The following is a 21,214-nucleotide window of genomic DNA, read 5'->3' as shown; positions in this document are numbered from 1 at the left end:
AAAAAAAATGTCCTACAAATTAATACCTATCCATGTTTTTACCAATTGCTGAATTTTTTAAAGTTACTTTATTTAACAACGCAATATTTGAACAATATCTCATATAGAATTTCATCATCTTTTCAATCCCATAATCTTATAATTTTGTAAATTATTATTATTATTATTTATATTATTGTTATTATTATTGTTATTATTTATTTTACTATTATTATTTTATTATTATTATTATTATATTATTATTATTATTATTATTATCTTACTATTTCTATTATTGTTATTTTGTTATATTTTATTATTTTTCTAGTATTATTTTATTATTCAGAAATTTTATTTATATTATTTATTAATTTTATTTTAATTATTAGTTGCTTATATTTTACATTAAATCATATTACGGATATTATTTTCATGTAAATGTTATCCTTTGCTCTTTTATTTATTTAAATTTATTATTATTTATCAAATTACTTGATGTTAATAAATTAACAGTTGTAATAATATTGAATATTTAAAAAAAAAAAAAAATACAACTTTTTCAAAAAATACTTTATCTTTTAATTCAAAAACTAAAAACTTCAAATATTTCTCACAGTCTATATGAATATTTTTCTAAACATGTTTATTAGTCGATGTCGCGAGCCAATAAATTCGAGTAGTTTACGACCTTTAATGAAAAAACCTTATTATTTCCTTAGAAAAAAATCAAAACACTTTCCACTTGAGTCTTTTAACATAAATATACAATTAGAAATGGAAATGGAACATATAGATAATATAAATATGTACTGAGATAATAAATATAGACTGGAGACGTCTTAGAATTGATTATAATAATAATATAAATAAATAGGAGAATTGTTTTTGGAATTATAATATATAGATGTGGGTGGGTGCAGAATTTTATTAGGTTTTTAGTGGTATATAATAATATATATGTTGTCGACCAATATTTGGCAAAAACTGCAAAAATGTCCTTTGGTTCTCTTACATGGACTGTAAAATTAAAGTCAAAGTTTAGGTATTTGTTTTATTTATTTTTAATGAAGCAAGGTGATATTGTTGTTTCATGATGTTATAGAGAATTTTATTATGTTTTTATTGATATATAATAATAGATATTTCTCATATCAATACTTTCAACAAATTTATAATATTTAACAAAAACTAAAAACATAACCTAAATTGTCCTTATTGTTTAATACTTGTGTGAAGTTAGGCATTTTTTTTTATAAAAATTTTGATTAAAGCAACATATTAATATTATTTATTCATTTTGTGACAAATTTTATCTACTTTCGAAAAATATAACTAAACATTTAGCAATTCTTTCAAAATTTGTTCAATATTTAACAAAAACTAAAAACATAACCTAAAATTGTCCTTATTGTTTAATACTTGTCTGAAGTTAGGCATTTTTTTTATAAATATTTTGATCAAAGCAACATTTTTATATTATTTATACATCTTGTGCCAAATTTTATCTACTTTTTAAAAATACAACCAAACATATATCAACTTTTTCAAAAATTTTACAATATTTAACAAAAACCAAAAACATAACCTAAAATTGTCCTTATTGTTTAATACTTTTGTGAAGTTAGGCATTTTTTTTATAAAAATTTTGATCAAAGCAACATATTAATATTATTTATACATCGTGTGCCAAATTTTATCTATTTTTCAAAAATATAACTAAACATATATCAACTCTTTCAAAAATTTTACAATATTTAACAAAAACTAAAAACATAACCTAAAATTGTCCTTATTGTTTAATACTTGTCTGAAGTTAGGCATTTTTTTATAAAAATTTTGATTAAAGCAACATTTTTATATTATTTATACATCTTGTGACAAATTTTATCTATTTTTCAAAAATATATATAAACATTTATCAACTTTTTCAAAAATTTTGTAATATTTATCAAAAACTAAAAACATGACCTAAAATTGTTCTTATTGTTTAATACTTGTCTGAAGTTAGGCATTTTTTTATAAAAAAAATTGATTAAAGCAACATTTTTATATTATTTATACATTTTGTGCCAAATTTTATCTATTTTTCAAGAATTTAACTAAAAATATATCAACTCTTTCAAAAAAAAATTTAATATTTAACAAAAACTAAAAACATAACCTAAAATTGTCCTTATAGTTTAATACTTGTCTGAAGTTAGGCATTTGTTTATAAAAATTTTGATCCAAGCAACATATTAATATTATTTATACATCTTATGCCAAATTTTATTCAAAAAATCAAAAAAACCAATATCAATTCCTACAAAATTTTCATAATATTTGTCAAAAACCAAAAAAAAATGCCCTCAGATCTCCTAGGCGCCACCTAGGTCATATTTTGTCTGCTCGACTGACATATTACTCAATAGTGATTTTTTTCGGGTCAGGGCTTTTAGAAAAATTGTCTGGTTAATTTCTTGGGGTCATGTAACAACCCAGAGGTCTAGACAGAGACCTCAGAGACTCCATAGGATATGTACAATTGGAGGAAAAAAATTAGGAAAAAAATTTGAGTATAGAAAGTAATTTTAAACTTTGATGAAATTAGGTAATTTTTTTTTGGTTTTTAACAAATATTTTGTAATTGTTGTAAGAAATATTTCTATGTTTATTAAATTTTTTAAAAATTAATAAAATTTAGCATTAAATTGTTAAATAATGTTATTTTGTTGCTATATCAGAAATAATTTTGAAAAATATTCAAAATATAGACAAATATTAAACTCTAAAAATTTTTCAGTGTTTTTTTTAGTTTTTGTTAAAAATTAAATTTTTTTTGGAAAAGTTGATATAAGTTTAGTTGTAGTTTTGAAAAGTAGATAAAATTTAGTATAAATTAATTAAATAATATATTCGTAGCTATTATAAAAATAATTTAAAAAAAATCTAAAATTACGACTTATATTAAATGTTACATTGGCTTATGGTTGTTTTTTTTTAGTTTTTAACAAATTTCTCTAAATTTTTGTAAAAGTTAGAAATGTTTATTTATATTTTTAAAAAGCTAAAGTAAAATTTGTAATATAGATAAATATTATTATTTTGTTATTGTATTAAGATTAATTGTAAAAAATTGTCAAAATTTAGACAAAAATATAATATTAAAAAATTCCTAATGTCATTTTTTAGTTTTTGTTAAATATCTATACATTTTTCAAAAAACATGTATATGTTTATTACTATTTTTAAAATGTTGATAAAATTTTTGATAGAATATAAATTTTTAATAAAATATTAGATTGTTAGATTGTTAGAATATTATTTTGTTGCTTTATTAAAAATAAGTTAATAAAGTATAATTTTCTGACAAATATCAAACAATCATTTTTTTAAGGTTATTTTTAAAGTTTTGGACAAATATCTTATAACTTTTGTAAAAATATATAAATGTTTATCAGTATTTTTAAGAAGCTGAACAAATTTAACATTAAATTGTTAAATAATATTGCTTTTTTGCAAATCAAAAATAGTTTTGAAAAATGGCTAAATTTTAGACAAATATTAAATAATAAAAAAATTAAAGGTTTCCTTTATAGTTTTTTGTTAGAATTGTTTTAAATATTTAAAAAAAAATTTTTGAAAAAAATGGAAAATTTTCAAAAATAGGGATAAAGTAGAAATTAAAAAAAAGCACTAATCATGTTTTGGTATAACTTTTACGTATAACTTTTATACTCACAAAAACAAATTGAGATTCAATTAAATTAAAGATTTAGAAAAAATAACTAACAATGTTTATAAATAATTTAGTTTACATATATAATGCATTATACATACTATATTTATTTAATGTATGTATTTAATGCATACTTCACTACATAACATATATATATATATTTTAATCATACATGCATATACACCTTCATATACTAATCGAATGCTATTGGTTAAATATCGAACCAATCACAACATACTTTCAAATATACATGTATATACATATGTATACATGTTCATATACATATCCATACACATGTATAAATGGATATGTTCAAATATTTGTACCCGTAACAGAGTCGTACTTCAAAACTGAAAACTAAAGTTAACTAGTTGTGTATGGCATAGTCCCTTAAGGCAAATTGCTGGAACTTCCCGTACCGTAACGAAATGTTCGAGGAATATTGAATGTTTTCAAATAGATTATTATAATTACTGTAACATTGTTTAATATTTATAAGAATTATAGAAACTGAATTGCAAAGTTAAAATTATTTGTTTAAAGTATATTAAAACTATAGTCAGAATTAAAAATAAAATCAGAATTATTTTCGATATACAAAAAAAATTTTTTTTGAAAAAAAAAGTTGAAACAAATTTTTTTTCTCCAAAATCAATCATTTTGTTAAGACAAGCAGAAAGTTTTTTGAATCATTCAAATCGGATGCCTAGTTTTCTCAAAAACACGATTTCTATTTTTTGCAATCTTCGCTCCGTATCTACGAAACGGCTGGACCTGCCTTTGCTAAAAACTAATCGGCACGTCTCCCTATCAATACAAATCAAATGTTTTTGAACCATTCGAATCGGTTGATCCGTGCGCCCGAAAACGTGGACGAAAAATACTATCCATACATACATACATACACCCACATACATTTTTTTAAGGTATGCCAAAATGGTCAGAAACTTTTAAAACGTAAAGATATTGAAAGCCACTATTGAAGATAGTTTGATACAACTTTAAAAAAATCAAAACAACAACAAAATAATGGGCAATACTGCCCTAGGAATATTGTGAGAGATTTACTATTGCCATTTCACATCGCAGTACCCAAAATAGGCTTATTTTCAGTTGGAAACATATTTTTGATCTAGATTTTCAAGTGAAATGGACATCGCTGCTGCCCGATGTTAGAGATAGTACTCGAACTATATCATAAACTATATATACATATATATATATATATATATATATATATATATATAATATACTTTTTATGTGTAAAATATATAACAAAAACATAAAATAAATTAAGTTCAAGATAAAACATTTAGAACTAAAATAGCAAAACTTCAAAAAAAATTGAAACAAATGAAAGCTAAACCAAAAAAAATAAAAAAAGTTTTCAAAAAGAAGCACCTATATAAAAAGTATTTATTTCACTTTTTAAATATCTATTACCCCCGAGTTCGACCCTGTAAAAGCTTCTAGGATAATATTTCTCTCCAAACACACACTCACAAATCCATTTACATGAAAATCTCCTCCCGTTCGAATACTTCGAGAAAATCACTTCAGTCACATTTCGAAATTCCGAATCGGAAAGACATTTTTATTACTAATTAATAATAATTGAACAATTAGTAATAATTATAAACTAATTAGGACAATAAATAGTTACCAGTGTACTTTAATTGATTTTTGGAAAAAATTATAAACGAAATTGTGTGTAAACAAATTGGTGCTGCAATTTGTTTTAAAATAATGAAAAAAATTATAAACAATAATAGTGTATAAACAAATTTATCGAAAAAAATATGAATTGTTTTTTGTTCTAAAATTTTAGTTTAAAAAAATTGTATGTTAAATGAAATAGTGTCAATTTATTTAAATTTTTTACTTAAATAAATGTTTATGTTTAAATTATTGTTTAGTATTGAAGTATAAAAATAAATAAATAAAGTGCAGTTTTTTGCAGTTTTACAATTAAATTAGTAGTTTTATAATTAATTTTGTAAAACCTAATTAAAAAATAGATCAATTTAATTACATTTTAATAAAAAAAATCAAGATTTGTTATAAATCTAATACTAAAAGTTCAATCTGGCCCTACAGAATATTATAGGACCAAAAAGTGCAATAATTCACAAAAAGTGGTTCTAGATTCATGAAACAGTTCAGAGGGTGTCTAAACTAATTTTTAAATTTAAACAAAAGTGTTTAGAATTAAAAAAAAACAATACTTTCCATAAATCCAATACAAAAGTTAAATCTGGCCCTACAGAATATTATAGGTTCAAAAAGTGTATTATTTTACAAAAATTGGATCTAGAATTTATAAAAAGTTCAGTGTATCAAAACTATTTTTAAAATTTAAACAAAAGTGTTTAGAATTTACAAAAAACAAGACTTTTTATAAATCTAATACTAAAAGTTAAATCTGGTCCTATAAACATTATAGGTTCAAAAAAGTGCATTATTTTATAAAAATTGGATCTAGAAATTATAAAACAGTTCAGAGTGTGTCTAAATTGTTTTTTAAATTTCAACAAAAGTGTTTAGAATTAAAACAAAAACAATTTTTTCATAAATCTACTACTAAAAGTTAAATCTGGCTCTATGGGTTTAAAAAAGTGTATTATTTTATAAAAATTGGATCAAGAAATCATAAAACAGTTCAGAGTGAGTCTAAACTATTTTTTAAATTTAAATAAAAGTGTTTAAAATATAATTTCATTAAAATTTTTGGCCCCAAAGAATAGTGAAGGACCAAATTAGTAAATGTTTTGTAAAAATTGGCTCTAAAAATTATTTGAAGAGAACAAAGTGAATCTAAAATTATTTTTAATTTTACATAAAAATATAGAGACTGGAGATTTGTTTAAATTTTGACCCTAAGTAATACTATAGAACCAAAAAGGTGCATTTTTGCAAAAATTGCCTAAAATTAATTACAATATAGCACAAAAAAGTTTATAATATCATTTAAAACTAATAAAATTAATATTAAAATATTTTAAGATAAATTTTGGGCCCAAAGTTACATGAAGTGTCCAAAAAAATGCGATATTAAAAAAGTAGACTCAGAAATAAGCCAGTATAAAGGTTGTCTAATATAATTTCAAAATTCGCATAAATTTGGTTTTTAGAGTGATATTTCAAATTTGGTTAAAATTTTGGCCCTAAAACATTATATCAACATCGTTTAAAGTTAAAAATAAATAATACAAATTGTAGTTTTGTGCAAAATTTGGGCCAATTAATGATTTTTTGGCCAAAACACAATATTTTGTGTAAAATTTGTGACTAAATTGTTGTTTGCATTATTTATTTTGGGCCAAAACTAGTATAACATTTAATAGAGATCAAAGTGATCATTATAGTGAGTACCCAAAAAACGTACGAAGTATGATTTAAAATAAATAATTAAATAACCTACATAATTTAATTAAATTATGTTATGAAATGTTATTAAGTTCAAACCTAGGGCCAAAAACAAATTACTAAATTGTTACTAAAATTATTAAAATATAACAAGTACGCTAATGGCCAAGTGTTGACTCCAAGTTTGCACCAAAACTAAGTCATCTAATAAAATTCCCAAAAATGTTACAACCTGCTCAATACCAGTACCAGAAACCCCAGCACCTCCTCCAACCCACCAATCTACCATCGACAGCATCACATACCCCATATCGACCCCATTTTCGGTAAAAGACATTCTAAACATGGAAACCCAGAACCAATTCATAGTCCCAGATTCCAATTCCACATTTTATAACCAAAATGCAGAACCCAATTACGAGCCTTATCATGTTGACTATAATTCATACTATGGCCAGAATTGGATGGCACAAAATGGTGCAGGTTGGTCTGCACAAAATGGTGGTGGGTGGGTGCCACAAAATGGCGGTGGATGGGTTGCACCAAATGGTGGAGCTGGGTGGGTTGCACAAAATGGAGTGGGGACACAGAATGGACAAGAACATGCTGGACAACCTTACGAGTTTCCAGACAGTGGCGGTTATGGATATTATAATAATGGTAAGCGATAAAGGAAATTTTTGCCAAATGTTTGTTTATATTTATATACATATTTATATTTTGCAGGTCCTCAACTTAAAGACGTCTTCCCCGAAATTAAAGATGAAGAAACAACAATGACCTCTGTGGAAATCGAGGACGAAAACGACGAAGATAAATACACAAACCATCAACGGGATCATCAGCACCAGAATCGACATCAGCAGAACCATCAAAAGGAGAATAACCAGAATTATCATCGCCAGGATCACCAGCAACAGAATCACCAGCAACAGAATCACCAGTTAAATGGCATCAGCAACGTTCTTCATAACAACATCGTGGACGACAGTATATCCAGTACTGATAACGATGATAATAATTTGATCATCGACCTTCAAAATAATAATAGTAAGTAAAATATATACTTACTTTAAATTCCCTTAAAATAATCTACAAAGATTCTTAATTTTTCCAGAAAATCAACAGGAGGTGACAAGTTCCAAAACTGAATTAAGGAAAAATGGCAAAATGAGGGCAAAACGTAAACCTAGAGTGCTGTTTTCGCAAGCGCAGGTGAGTTCTAAAGAAGTTTTACTTCAAATTAAATTATCTGATTTAAACACAAGTATATATTTTTATACATATATATGTATTCAAGTATAAACTTTTATTTTTCCTCCAGGTTTTAGAATTAGAGGCCAGATTCCGCCAACAGCGCTACCTTTCGGCCCCAGAACGCGAATGTTTGGCCAGAAGTTTATGCCTATCGGCCACTCAGGTTAAAATTTGGTTCCAAAACCGGCGGTACAAAAATAAAAGGGCCAAAAGCACTGAGGGCTCTGAAACTAATTGCAAAACCCAGACCCAAATGGAACATCATCAGAATAGAAAGGTAGAAATTTTTGGCCAACATTTTTTATGGCCCAAAAGAAACTGTTAAAATTAATGTTTTATTTTTTATTCGCAGGAATTACGACCTGAAGAATCAACAGCACCTTATCACGAAACGTACCAAAATCAAACGTTCTCAAACTGTGTAGCTGCGCCTCCGCCATATTCTTACAATTTTGGCGCAAATTTGACGCAGAGTTATGGAAATTTCGAATATTATAAATTATAAAGATAAAAACTGATTTGTTTTACGAAAATGAAATATATTATTGATATTAGATTTAATTAGTAAAACGCTGTTATTATAATTAGTAAAAAAATACTTATTTAATTTTAATTAGTATATAATTAGTTAAATTTATTAATTATTTTAATATTTTTTAATTTTTAATATTTAGTATTATGTTAAACCAAAGAATATATTTTATGTTTGTATATATTATTGTGTTATGGATTTATATATTAGTTAATAAAGATTTATAAAAAATTATAATATTGTTATTTTAATTTTAATTGTTTATAAATATTTATAAATGTGAGTGAATTTGTATAAGTAAAAATAAAAGAGTACAAATGTGTGTAAATGTGCATAAATGCGTATACGTGTGTGTAAGTGTGTAAAAATGTATATAAACGTGTTCAAGTGTGTGTGTAAGTATGTATTAACGCGTGCAAGTGTGTATTTGTGTATATAAGTGTGTATGCGTAATAAAGTGTGTATAAGTGTGTTCAAATGTGTTCATAAGTGTTTATAAATGTGTATAAGTGTGTATAAATATACTTAGTGTGTTTAAAGTATGTATAAATGTGTATTGTGTTTGCAAATGTGTATAAGTATATGAAAGAGCTTGTAGATATGTATAAATGTGTATAAGTGTGTATAAATATGTATAAGTATGTCTGAGTGTGTTTGTAAGTATTTATAAATGTGCATAAGTGTGTTTGTAAGTGTTTATAAATGTGTTTAAGTGTGTATAAATATATTTAGTGGTGTTTATGGTATGTATAAATGCATATTGTGTTTGGATATGTGTATAAGTGTATGAAAGTGCATGTAAATATGTATAAATGTGTGTAAGTGTGTATAAATATGTATAAGTGTGTTTATAAATGTGTGAGTGTGTTTAGAAATGTGTATAAGTGTGTATAAATGTATTTAAGTGTGTTTAAAGTATATATAAATGTGCATTGTGTTTGGAAATGTGTATAAATGCGTAAATGAGCATGTAAATATGTATAAATGTGTATAAATATGTATTATTGTGTTTAAATGTGTTCATAAGTGTTTATAAATGTGTATAAGTGTGTATAAATATATTTAGTGTGTTTAAAGTATGTATAAATGTGCATATGTGTTTGGAAATATGTATAAGTATATGAAAGAGCATGTAAATATGCATAACAGTGTATAACTGTGTATAAATATGCATAAGTGTGTTTAAATGTGTTCGAAAGTGTTTATAAATGTGTATAAGCGTGTATAAATATATTTAGTGTGTTTAAAGTATGTATAAATGTGTATTGTGTTTGGAAATGTGTATAAGTGTATGAAAGAACATGTAGATATGTATAAATGTACATAAGTGTGTATAAGAGTGTTTAACGTGTGTGTAAACATGTGTTGGAATGTACAAAGTGACTACAAAAATAAGTGTTTACAAGTGTGTGTGAATGTGTTAGAATGTGCATAAATGTGTGCATAAATATGTGTAGGGCTCCATATGTGTTTTTGAAGTGTATATAAATGTGTGTAATTGTGTACAAAATTTGAAAATTTGTGTAAAAAGTAGAAAAAAATGAAAAACAATAATTTCAAAAAAACTAAAAAATTGAAAAAAATATAATAATATGAAAAAAATAAAATAGAGAAAAATTTTAAAAAAGGTATAAAAATTGCAAAATGTGTATAAGTCTGGCAGAACCGATATAAATCTGAAAGTGTGTAAAATTCTAAGACAGTTTGTATAAATTTGAAAAAATATGCATAGTCTGAAAAAATTGGTAAAATCTAATATTAAAATTATGTTAATCTAAAATGAAAACTACGTTTCAAAGGTTTGGCACATTTGTGTATGTGTGCGTATATGTTAGTGTGTGTGTGTGCGTGTGTGAGTGTTCGGATACAAATTTTTGTATAAATTTAAAAATAAAATCTTAAAATTTGAAAATGTATATAAAATACTTTTAAAAGGTCAAAACAAATTTGTTGTCCAAAAATAATTTTAAAACATAAAATATAAATAAGTATTTAAAATTGAAGAAAATAAAAAATAAAAATTATTTGAAAACAAAATCTAACCAAATAGAGCTCTATATAAAAAACGAATAAATATAAGCATGGTCATTGACTATGTATATTCATACAAATATGTGTATATATACATGTATATACAAATATATTTCTTAAATACCAGAAGCTTAATCTTTGATATTAAACAGACATTGGTTATAAAACATATCCATTTCATTTCTGTGGCATTTAAATATATTTGATATATGTATATATATATATATATATATATATATATATATATATATATATATATTAGGGTGGTCCTTAAAATGGTCATTTTCGAATTTTCTTGCTCCCAGGGGCTCAAATGGTTCCAAATAGATAAAAAACAATTCTCTGAAAGTTTTAGCTCTTAATATTAACGTTTAGATAGAGCGCAATTCAATCAAAGTTTGTATGGAAAGAGCATGGAAAAATTTTTGAAAATTAAAAAAAATGTTTTAGGTATAACTTAGCGACAAATGAATGAGTTTTATTCATTCATTTGTTCGCTACATTACATCTAAAAAACATTTTTAAAATTTTTGAAAATTTTTCCATGCTATTTCCATACAAAACTTTGATTGAATTGCGCTCAATCTAAATGTTAATATTAAGAGCTAAAACTTTCAGAGAATTGTTTTTTATCTATTTGGAACCATTTGAGCCCCTGGGAGCAAGGAAATTCGAAAACGACCATTTTAAGGACCACCCTAATATATATATATATATATATATATATATATATATATAAATCCTCTAAATATCGTCTTACGACATTGCTTATAAATAATAGTTTTCCTTTTTCCTACGTTTCAGTATCACTTGTCAATCATCTTCAGTGCCAAAGACATTCATTCATAAATAACTTAGTCTTATAAATATTATTTATAAGAAATGTTTTGATGGACATTGATGATGACACAAAGCTATATCGAAACGTTAATATGATAAATTATTTTTCTATGTAAAATCGAATCATAAGTTTCGGTAAAATTTGTGCGTCATCTTCAACATCAGGATGAGATAATTATATTATGAAGTATAAATTTGTTAGAGAAAATTATTCGAAATACCATTTTAATGTAGAGGAAAATTGATAAATAGGCTAAGGCGGGGCACAAAGGTCCAATTTGACTTGCAGCAATTATATTGTGAAAATCGAACTACATCAAAACAAATAGCATTTATCAAACAAACAATTATCTGTCTACGTTCTGTAAAACTCCCTGCTCATTCATCATATGTTTTTTACTGTTTTTCAACCTGGTCTTTTTTACCCCATAGGCTCATAGTAATATTGTAAAAATAAATGGGAAAAATGCAAAAAACAACATGTCATTGTTTGACATTGACAATATTTTGACAAGTGAGAACTGTCATCTGCCAGAGATTTCAATTCACTTATGAGCCTAGACAAAATTAGAATATGAATGAGAAAAATGTAATGTCTACATTACTATTGCTGAAAAGCAGCTGAGATGTGCCAGAAAATAAAATAATATAAGATACAGCCAACAGTATATGTTTGGCAGATTAAATTATATAATTCAGTTTAATAAATAACGCAATAAGTCTAAAAATTGCATATACATTATTTTTTTAAACTTATGCATGTCGTATTTTGGTTTACCTTACTAAATTATTTAACAACACAAAAAATATTTCTACTTATTAAAAAAATGTTTTAGAATTTTGTCTCATGTGTCAAAAATTCATTTACCTGGCATTGGGTATGGAATATTTAGCAAGTTGATCTTAGATTGAATAGTGCACATATGAACTAGATTTTACAAATTAATTTACTTAAGATTTGAATATAAACAATAATGTTTATTAAATTATTAGTAAGAAAAATGTACTTTAGAAATTATATTTGCCAAAAAACAACTAATACATCGTAGGAGATTATGAAAATTATAGACTGAATTATTGAAGCAATTATGTTGTGTGGTAATAATCAAGTGTGATATTGTTCTTTCGATTTCTTATACTTCTTATGCTAAGACCATAAATAAATCACAATGGCAGGACATCAAATAGGATATTAAAAAGTATAGGATTAGATATTAAAATATTTGAAACTTTTGAATTGTAGACATGGGTACAGGACAACGTCTGTCGGGTCATCTAGTATATATACATGTATATATGTTTGTTTTCTATTAATTACAAGTTCAAGTAGCAGTTCTACTCTAATCTATTTAATTTCCATCTCCGAGACATGTGTTGCTCAGCTAAAATCGCCATTTAGATACCACCGCCAGATACCGATACCATTACACCATCGAGAACCACCAGAAGAAATTCTTGGTGTCACTATTTAGATACAGCGGCTGAAGAATAAAGTTTTGTGCCGCGATCGGTAGAGCCGTTTCATTTGGAGCGCTTTGGTAGTGTGCTGACTGTAGTTTGGGAAGAAATGGTTGGGGAAGGTTTTTGGGTGTGAGAGTTTTGTAGCTGGATAAATTTTCTATAATTTTTCTTAAATGATAATATAATGCACTTAATAATGGTGGGCATAGCCCAATCAGTAGTATGCCCGACTTACGCGCTAAAGATATTAGATACTACTCCTAAATTAACATAAAATTTGAATTGTTAAAATTTAATTACAGAAATCGAATAGTTGTCTTGAATTAAAAGTAAAAGGAAAAAAAATTAGGGCTCGCAAAGATAAGAAAAAGAATAAAGAAATAAAGAAAGACAGGAAATAAATAGAATTAGAAGTTAGAAGAAGAAGAAAGGATGAAAGAAAAGGATACATGAAGAAATGAAAGAAAACAGGAAATGAATAGAATTAGAAGTTAGAAGAAGAAAGAGGATGGAAGAAAAAGAAGAATTAAGAAATAAAAGAAGATAGGAAATGAATAGAATTAGAAGTTAGAAGAAGAAACAAGATTGAAATAGAGAGAAGAATGAAAAAGTGGTCAATGCTCCGAGTTAAGTAGAATTTGAATTGTTGATTTGTGATAGAATAAAGTTAGAAGTTAGAAGAAGAAGCAAAGTTAGAAGAAAAAGAAGAATGGAGAAATGAAAGATGATAGAAATTGAATAGAATTTGAAGTTACAAGAAAAAACAATATTAAAAGATACAGAAGAATGAAAAAGTGGTCAATGCTCCGAGTTAAGTAGAATTTGAATTGTTGATTTGAGATGGAATAGAAATAGAAGTTAGAAGTGGAAGCAAGGTTGAAATAAAAATAAGAATAAAGAAATAAAAGAAGACAGAAAATGAATAGAATTAGAAGTTAGAAGAAGAAACAAGATTAGAAGAGAGAGAATAGTAAGGAAGTGGCTAATGCTCCAAGTTAAGTAAACAAATTTCTTAAAAGTTTCTCATATACGGTCAAGTTGTGTAATAAGTATTTGCATTTTTACAAAAAATGTTAAAGTCAAACTATTTGTTATGTTATGTTAAAGTCTGTGCGATTTGTTTTTAAGTAGAATTAGTACTATTGTAGTTCTAGCTGTTAAAATATCTATTGAAGGTAATTATATTATAAGATAATATTAAAAATAAATAGATTTACTATATATTTGTTCCACAGTATAATATGCTGAAGTCACTCCTTAGTTAAATATTCCAAAATTAAAATAAAACTTATATGTGCTAGCAAAATATATAACGAATTGCCAAAATCAAGAAATACTATAAGCAAATTGAAGAAAAAAAGACTGAAATGTTATATATAAAGATATTTTAATTATAATAGATATTATATTAATGAAATGTAAATATGAAATATGAAAACTGTTTTTCATAATCTCTCATATCAGGCACCTTTGTCTGACTGAGATATGAAAATAAATTAATAAAAAAAGTCATTTATTACAAATTAAGTTAACAAAATTTCATATCAAAACTATATTATATATTTAAATTTTTGGAAATACCTTTTTCTATCGAATTATTTTTTTCAAAAAATTCGTTTTTATCCGCTGTATTTAAACAGTGAGTTTTAAGAAAGGCTTTTAAGGTTATCTTCTTAGTTTAAAAGTTCAGTCGAAATAAACCGCGAAAGCTTTCAATCATATTTTTTTAATTGCTCAAGCAAAAAATATGTTTTTATGACTAATTACTAACATCACTAAATTTGTACACTGACTAATTGAATAATATGTGTAAAAGATTGAGAAACATAGCTGGGAAGGGCAGCAAATTAGTTCGTAAATTGATTTACAGTATTTTATTTAATAATGTTAATTAGTAATTTACGTAGAAAATGCAGAATTTTATTAGCCTTAATAATGTATAAATCCAATAATGAAATATCGCATGAATTTTGAAAAAAGTGATAAAAACGTCCCAAGATTTCAATGGCGACCAAATTTTTTTTCAATTAAGTATTCTTTTTCCTAAGGTACTTTTTACAAAAAAACAAACTATTAAAAATTAAGTGTAAAATTTTATTAGCCTTTTGTAATAGTGTATGAAAATGTGTGTGGTCAAAAATAAAATTTTGGCGATATTTTAAAAAAAAACAGCAAAAAATTTACCAAAGTCTAAAATTTTACATAAAATTCTGTCATTGTAACTTAATAACAGTAACTAGCTTTTTAACAGTGTATAAAAGTGCATGTATCTGATTTTTTTTTAAAAAAAAACTAAAAACGGTCTCAGATTTTTAACCTTTTCTTAAGAAATTTATTTTTTGGTACTTTTCATACAACAATAAACAATTTTAATTTATAAGTTTGCAACAGAAACCAGGATGATATGCACCACTAGTTTTAGGAGCTTTTTATACTATAATGCACTATCAAGTTTTTAAAGTTAACTGTAAAATTTATATATAGATATATTTGTTATTTATTATATATAGTTATTATATATAGTTATTATAGATATTTAATATATAGATATATTTGTGTTTAAGAACAAAAATTGATGATATTTGTAAAAAAATGAAAAAAGGTCGGTATCTTTTTATTATTGAACTTCATCCATCAGCCAAAAATAAAAGCCACAGCAAAGCATGGCCGGGTATGCTAGTATATACATATATATACGTATATAATTTTGTATACACAATATTAAATTAAGAAGAATCACTGATCCTTCTAAATATATTTACAGAGTATATATTATATATTGTTTGATGAAACTTGATCACTAATATCAATCTTTTTTGGGATTCACCCTCAGTGCAAATATTTGAACAAGCAGAACAGTATATATATATATATATATATATATATATATATATATATATATATATATATACTCGTATAAATATATATACATATATATATATATTGCTGTGTGAAATGATTTTAAACCGTTTGAATAGTATCGCCATCTCTGTATGAAAACAAGAACATCAGTGTAGTACTCGTAGCAACTGCAAGATGTCACTACTATATTTTTATATAAAAACTGTTCGATATAAATATATATATATATATATATATATATATATGTATATATATATACAGTAGCGGCGCTAGGCGTCGGCGGTGTCGGCGGCCGCCGACGGCCTCGCGCCTGGGGGGGCCTCGCAAGAGGCCCCGGAAAAATTTTAATTATTTAAAATTTAGTTAATTTTTATACGGATGTGCGAGTAAAGAAGGTGATTAGTGGTTTACAGGCACTATCATTTTACTCTTTTATCTTTTATGGACATTATCTAACATCGTCTGTCAACACTATAGATTATTAAATCTAAATAACTTCGCGCAAGCTAATTCTCTGGTTGTTTATATTTGTGTATTTCTTATGTGAGCACTATGTAAATCATCATTCTTTTTGGAAATACATACGAGTGGGAATCTTAACGTATCAAAACAGTAATCAAATATTCGAGGAATAAAAGTAATCAATGATCAATAAAAATTGATCAATGAGAAATAACAATGAGATAATAACAAAAACTGTTAATTTGAAACTAATCATTGTTTCACACCGTCAACACAAGCAATATATTTTTTTAAACATTCTATCGGGATGATCAGTTCTTTCAAATAAAATTGATAACCTTTTAAACTTTTTTTGTATCTCCGAAACCGCTAAATCTGCCTTTGACAATTTATCAACACGAATCGAATGTTTTTTTAAATCCTTTAAATCGGTTGATCCGCTCTGATGTCGTCGACAAAAAATTAAAGCGTCTTAAAAAACGACATTTTGACATTTTTGAACCAATTTTAAAAATTCAAAAACTGTTCGAAAGTTTTCAGTTGGCGATCGTGCTGAATTGTTTTTCGTCAAGATCGACCGCACAGTTTCTTCGTAATTTATTGTAAAAATATTTTTTCAAAAAAAACTTGTTAGTCATCTAACATAAATTTTATGGAACTACGATAAATGATTAATTATAAAAAGTCATTAAATTTTAGAATAATGGGACGAGCTTTTAGACCATGTCTACCTACTATGTGATGTTCGTATTTGTGCACTCAAATTAGTATGAACATAGATTTTTTAAATCTAATTAATCACTTGCAGATTGCAAAATTTTATCTAATTAGTTATTAAGTCGGTGATTTCCAACCATTTTTTATTCATAATGATCGAAAAAACATAAAATTTGCTAGTCAAATGGTTGGGCAAAAGGAAACTTTTTCGCGATAATTATTTAATTTTAGTGCTTTTCTAATAGCTGGAGAACAAACCATTTTTGCCGAAGAGTTTGTTTATTTTAACTTGTGTAATTTTTGTCTATTTCAATTGGTGTATTTATCTGATTAAGAATAAATCTCATATACAGTTATAGTAATCGCAAAAAAATCTAAAACAAAAATTTTTATATATCTTCAAAGATTTCTGAACATTTTGGCAAATTTTCGTCGTTGATTTCGCGACCATGGATCAACCAATTTGAAAAATTCAGAAAACATTTGACATGTATTAAAGTAAGAAGACGTGCTGATTAGGTTTTCACAAAGGCAGGATAAGCCGTTTTGAAGATACGGGACAAAAAGTGCCAAACTGATTAAATTTTTAGGAAGGCAGGTCCAGCGGTTTTGGAAATCCAGTAGAAAAGCACAACAAAAGCCATTTGGCATATGCACATCAAATTCTCAGATATTTTATAAAGATTTTAATTAATAGTGAGTTAAGTTAGACTGCAACGCGGCGTTTACGCGCTTCGATATTTCGTCTCTAAGCAGCTAACGCAATGTGATTGCTTTGGAAAAAAGTTCGAAATTTTCAACAAAATATTTCAAATTAAAAAAAGTCAATTTCTTTCACTTTTCAAATTTTTTCAAAGCTTTTCAAAAATTTAAATTACGGCACGAAAAGTTTCAGCAATTTGCCTTTAGGCACGATGCCATGTACCACTAGCAACTTGCAACTAGCAAAAAAGGGGGGCCTCGCAAACGAATTTCGCCGACGCCCACGAATGGTCTAGCGCCGCCACTGTATATATATATATATATATATATATATATATATATATATAAATAATTGAGGATCGCAAGTCCAATCCCCCGCTCTTGTAATCTGACATCGAGCAGCAGCGATGTCCATTTTCAATTAAAAATATAAATCATTAATATGTTTCAAATTGCAAATAGCCCATTTTTGGCACTGCGATGTGAAGGGCAATGGGAAATTTTTCACAATATTTTTCCGTGAATCGAGTTGGTGTTATGTCAGCTAATGGACCTGCCCTAGGCATTAATTTTTTTATTTCTTTTTAAAAATTGAGCTCGAGTATGTATATATATCACAATTTTCAAAATTTTAACCAGGGTTTGCAAAAGTAAATGAAAGAAAGTGGAGACATTTTTTAAAATTCTTTACAAATATGTTGAACTTATGGATTTGCACTACAATTTTTTTTATACCATTAAAAAGCTGGTATTTTGTTTTAATCATTTAATGTTTTTTAAAAAATTTAATATATAAATACCGCGCAAACATTTGCAAAAATTTCATACAAATTTGGAAAATAGTGGTAGTACCACTTAATTATTTCGCATATCAAATTTTTTTTCTAAATAATTTTAAAAAATTATTCAGAAATATACATATATTTATTAACCACTACAAAGCAAATTTTATTTAGCATTTTCTATACTAATTACAGTATAATAATTTTGTACAAAAAAAAAAAAACAAATTCATGCACTAATTTGCAAAAAAATGTGAGTTGTAGTCTAAAAATTTGGAAATTTTTCCAAATTTTTGAGAATATCGTCATGATTATCTTGATTCAAGATAATCATTCAAGAGTCTTAAAACAGATATACATTTTTATACATCATATTAAAGCTAATAAAATTTTGCATCATGCGACATGACTATCAATTCAATCATCTGTACTATAAATAGTTCAAAACATGGACAAACTTTCAGCCAAAAATCGTAAAATGTGTACATTTCTTCAAGTTTTTGTAAATAACTTCATAATTTATCTTGAACATATATTTTTATACATCATTTTCCAGCTAATATAATTTTGCATCGTGCGACATGACTATCAATTAAACCATCTGTACTATACGTACTATAAATAGTTCAAAACATGGACAAACTTTTAGCCAAAAATCGTAAACTAACTTGAATTTTTGTAGAAAATATGGATGTGAGATACACTTTTTTCGTTCACGTTTTTTGGGGAGCACGGATCAACCGATTTGAATAATTCAAAAAACATTCGATTCCTACTGATGGGGAGACGTGCTGATTAGGTTTTGGCAAAGACAGGTCCAGCCGGTTCGAAAAGAATGCAGAAAAAGGAAATCAAGTTTTTGAAATAATATGGACAAACTTTTATCCAAAAATCATGGACTAACTTGAATTTACTATTTTTGTATGTAGTTTTGTTAGTGTATATATAAATCCTTTAAAATGACTGATGTACCACATATCCACAACTATAATAAAGGTTTTAATAAATCTTAAGTATATATTTACTTAAAATATTTGACATGCTATTAAGCAGTCGATTTAAGTATCAAATTTCATCCCATATACAAAAGACAGATATGAGTAGATATGTTAGTGAGGGCTCTGGTTTGATGTTAAATTTTGGTAAGTTTTAGTAAGGGCGTGTATAAGGAATCCAATTATAATAATCTGAAAAAAAATAAAAATTCTGCATTAATTTTAGATGGGAGTTTTACTGAACATAGTCAGATAGCTGTTTGTTTGATTTGTTGTGATGTAGTAAGTTTGGTTTTCACAATATAAATGCTCAAAGACAAATTAGACCTTTGTGCCCCGCCCTACCTTGTATATAATTAATAAATATTTAAAGATACTTAAAAATATGTTATAAAATCCACGGAGTTTTAAACATTTTTTTTATAAATTTAATATTTTTCCAAATTTTTAGTATAACAACAAATTACCTAAAACGACAAAAAACATGCAAAAATTTGATGAACTTTTTCAGATTGTAAAAATATTAAAAAAGAGACTTACATGTGTAGACAAATATCTTCAAAAAAGTAAAAAAATCCTACAATTGTTCTTAAAAACCATTAAGTATGACCCAATGTCAGTACCTTGGGGAACACCCACACGTATAAAAATTGTACAAAATGTATATTATAATGTTTTGATGAGTTTTTCGGTTTACATAAAATGTTTATGAATAAATTTGAATTAATAGTGCTTTTTGTGATATTTAACAATATTTTTTTTAAACAAACTTTGTAAAACCCTTTTGAAAAACTGAAAAAATATAATATTGATTCATATTATATTTATCTATTTTTTTTATTTTTATTAAAATATATTTTAATATATTTCTAACAAGTCCAATTACCAATTATTCGATGACGTGTCACTTGCCACATCAATATGAACGCAATTAGACATTTTAGGGTCGCATTAGGGTCTTATTATAGAGCACAATAAGGATTATTTAACGATTGAATTGGCCACAATGAAATGTTTTCACCCTCAGTCAAAGATTTTTCTCGATTTGCATTTGAATAGGAGGTAATTTCGTATTGGAAAAGGACGAGGAAAACGCCTACGGCCACAGATAAAAGATTACTAAAAACATTATCTTGGCTTAAATAGCGTGGATAAAAAGGTCCGCCACCGATATCTCAAAAACAAGTAAAGTTATGAGTTTTTTAACAAAAATATTTGAAAGTAGAGGGCAAAAGATGTACAACCAGGTACCACCTTGATTCTTACAATGTCGCTATCAGAAAATAAACATCAATGTTTGAAAATCCAAAACAAAAGTTTTTTTTCCTTGTTAGTTTTTTTGGTCGTGAGCACTGTTGTTCAGTTTACGAGACCTCAATATAATTTTTAAGAATACGTTATTTAATGGTTTTATAAGATGTATAGTAAATTTTAAGTTAGATCTAACAGTTTTTTTATATAACCTCCATAAAAGCTTACACCAGTGTGGGGTAAAAAGAACCAACTGAAC

The 21,214-nt window shown here is 25.9% G+C and overlaps 2 protein-coding genes across 2 annotated transcripts in view; one reads left to right on the top strand and one right to left on the bottom strand.

The window, feature by feature from the left end:
* The first annotated feature begins 7,407 nt into the window (after positions 1–7,407).
* On the top strand, positions 7,408–8,825 carry LOC113363096 (homeobox protein koza-like). The gene is made up of 5 exons (XM_026605580.1): positions 7,408–7,723; positions 7,790–8,113; positions 8,181–8,278; positions 8,388–8,597; positions 8,673–8,825. The coding sequence occupies exons 1-5, from the start codon at positions 7,408–7,410 to the stop codon at positions 8,823–8,825; spliced, it is 1,101 nt and encodes a 366-aa protein (XP_026461365.1).
* A 5,819-nt stretch (positions 8,826–14,644) lies between these two features.
* The window catches only part of LOC113363095 (homeobox protein DTH-1-like), a 13,763-nt gene continuing 7,193 nt past the window's right edge, over positions 14,645–21,214 (bottom strand). The window contains exon 5 of the mRNA XM_026605579.1: positions 14,645–14,662. Coding sequence (XP_026461364.1) covers positions 14,645–14,662 — 18 coding nt within the window. The remainder of the gene's footprint in view (positions 14,663–21,214) is intronic.

The sequence above is a fragment of the Ctenocephalides felis genome, unplaced genomic scaffold (assembly GCF_003426905.1).
Source record: "Ctenocephalides felis isolate EL2017-DRISC unplaced genomic scaffold, ASM342690v1 CF-g0.4_SCAFFOLD_00845, whole genome shotgun sequence".
In the NCBI taxonomy this organism is placed as follows: domain Eukaryota; kingdom Metazoa; phylum Arthropoda; class Insecta; order Siphonaptera; family Pulicidae; genus Ctenocephalides; species Ctenocephalides felis.
This window is presented reverse-complemented; position numbering and strand designations above follow the sequence as displayed.

Bases quoted from the DNA above. Each gene is read 5' to 3' on its own strand.
- LOC113363096 (XM_026605580.1), top strand. From the start codon at position 7,408: ATGGAAACCCAGAACCAATTCATAGTCCCAGATTCCAATTCCACATTT. The intron at 8,279-8,387 runs GTGAGTTCTAAA...TTTTTCCTCCAG, and splicing joins TGCTGTTTTCGCAAGCGCAG to GTTTTAGAATTAGAGGCCAG. The intron at 8,598-8,672 runs GTAGAAATTTTT...TTTTATTCGCAG, and splicing joins AACATCATCAGAATAGAAAG to GAATTACGACCTGAAGAATC.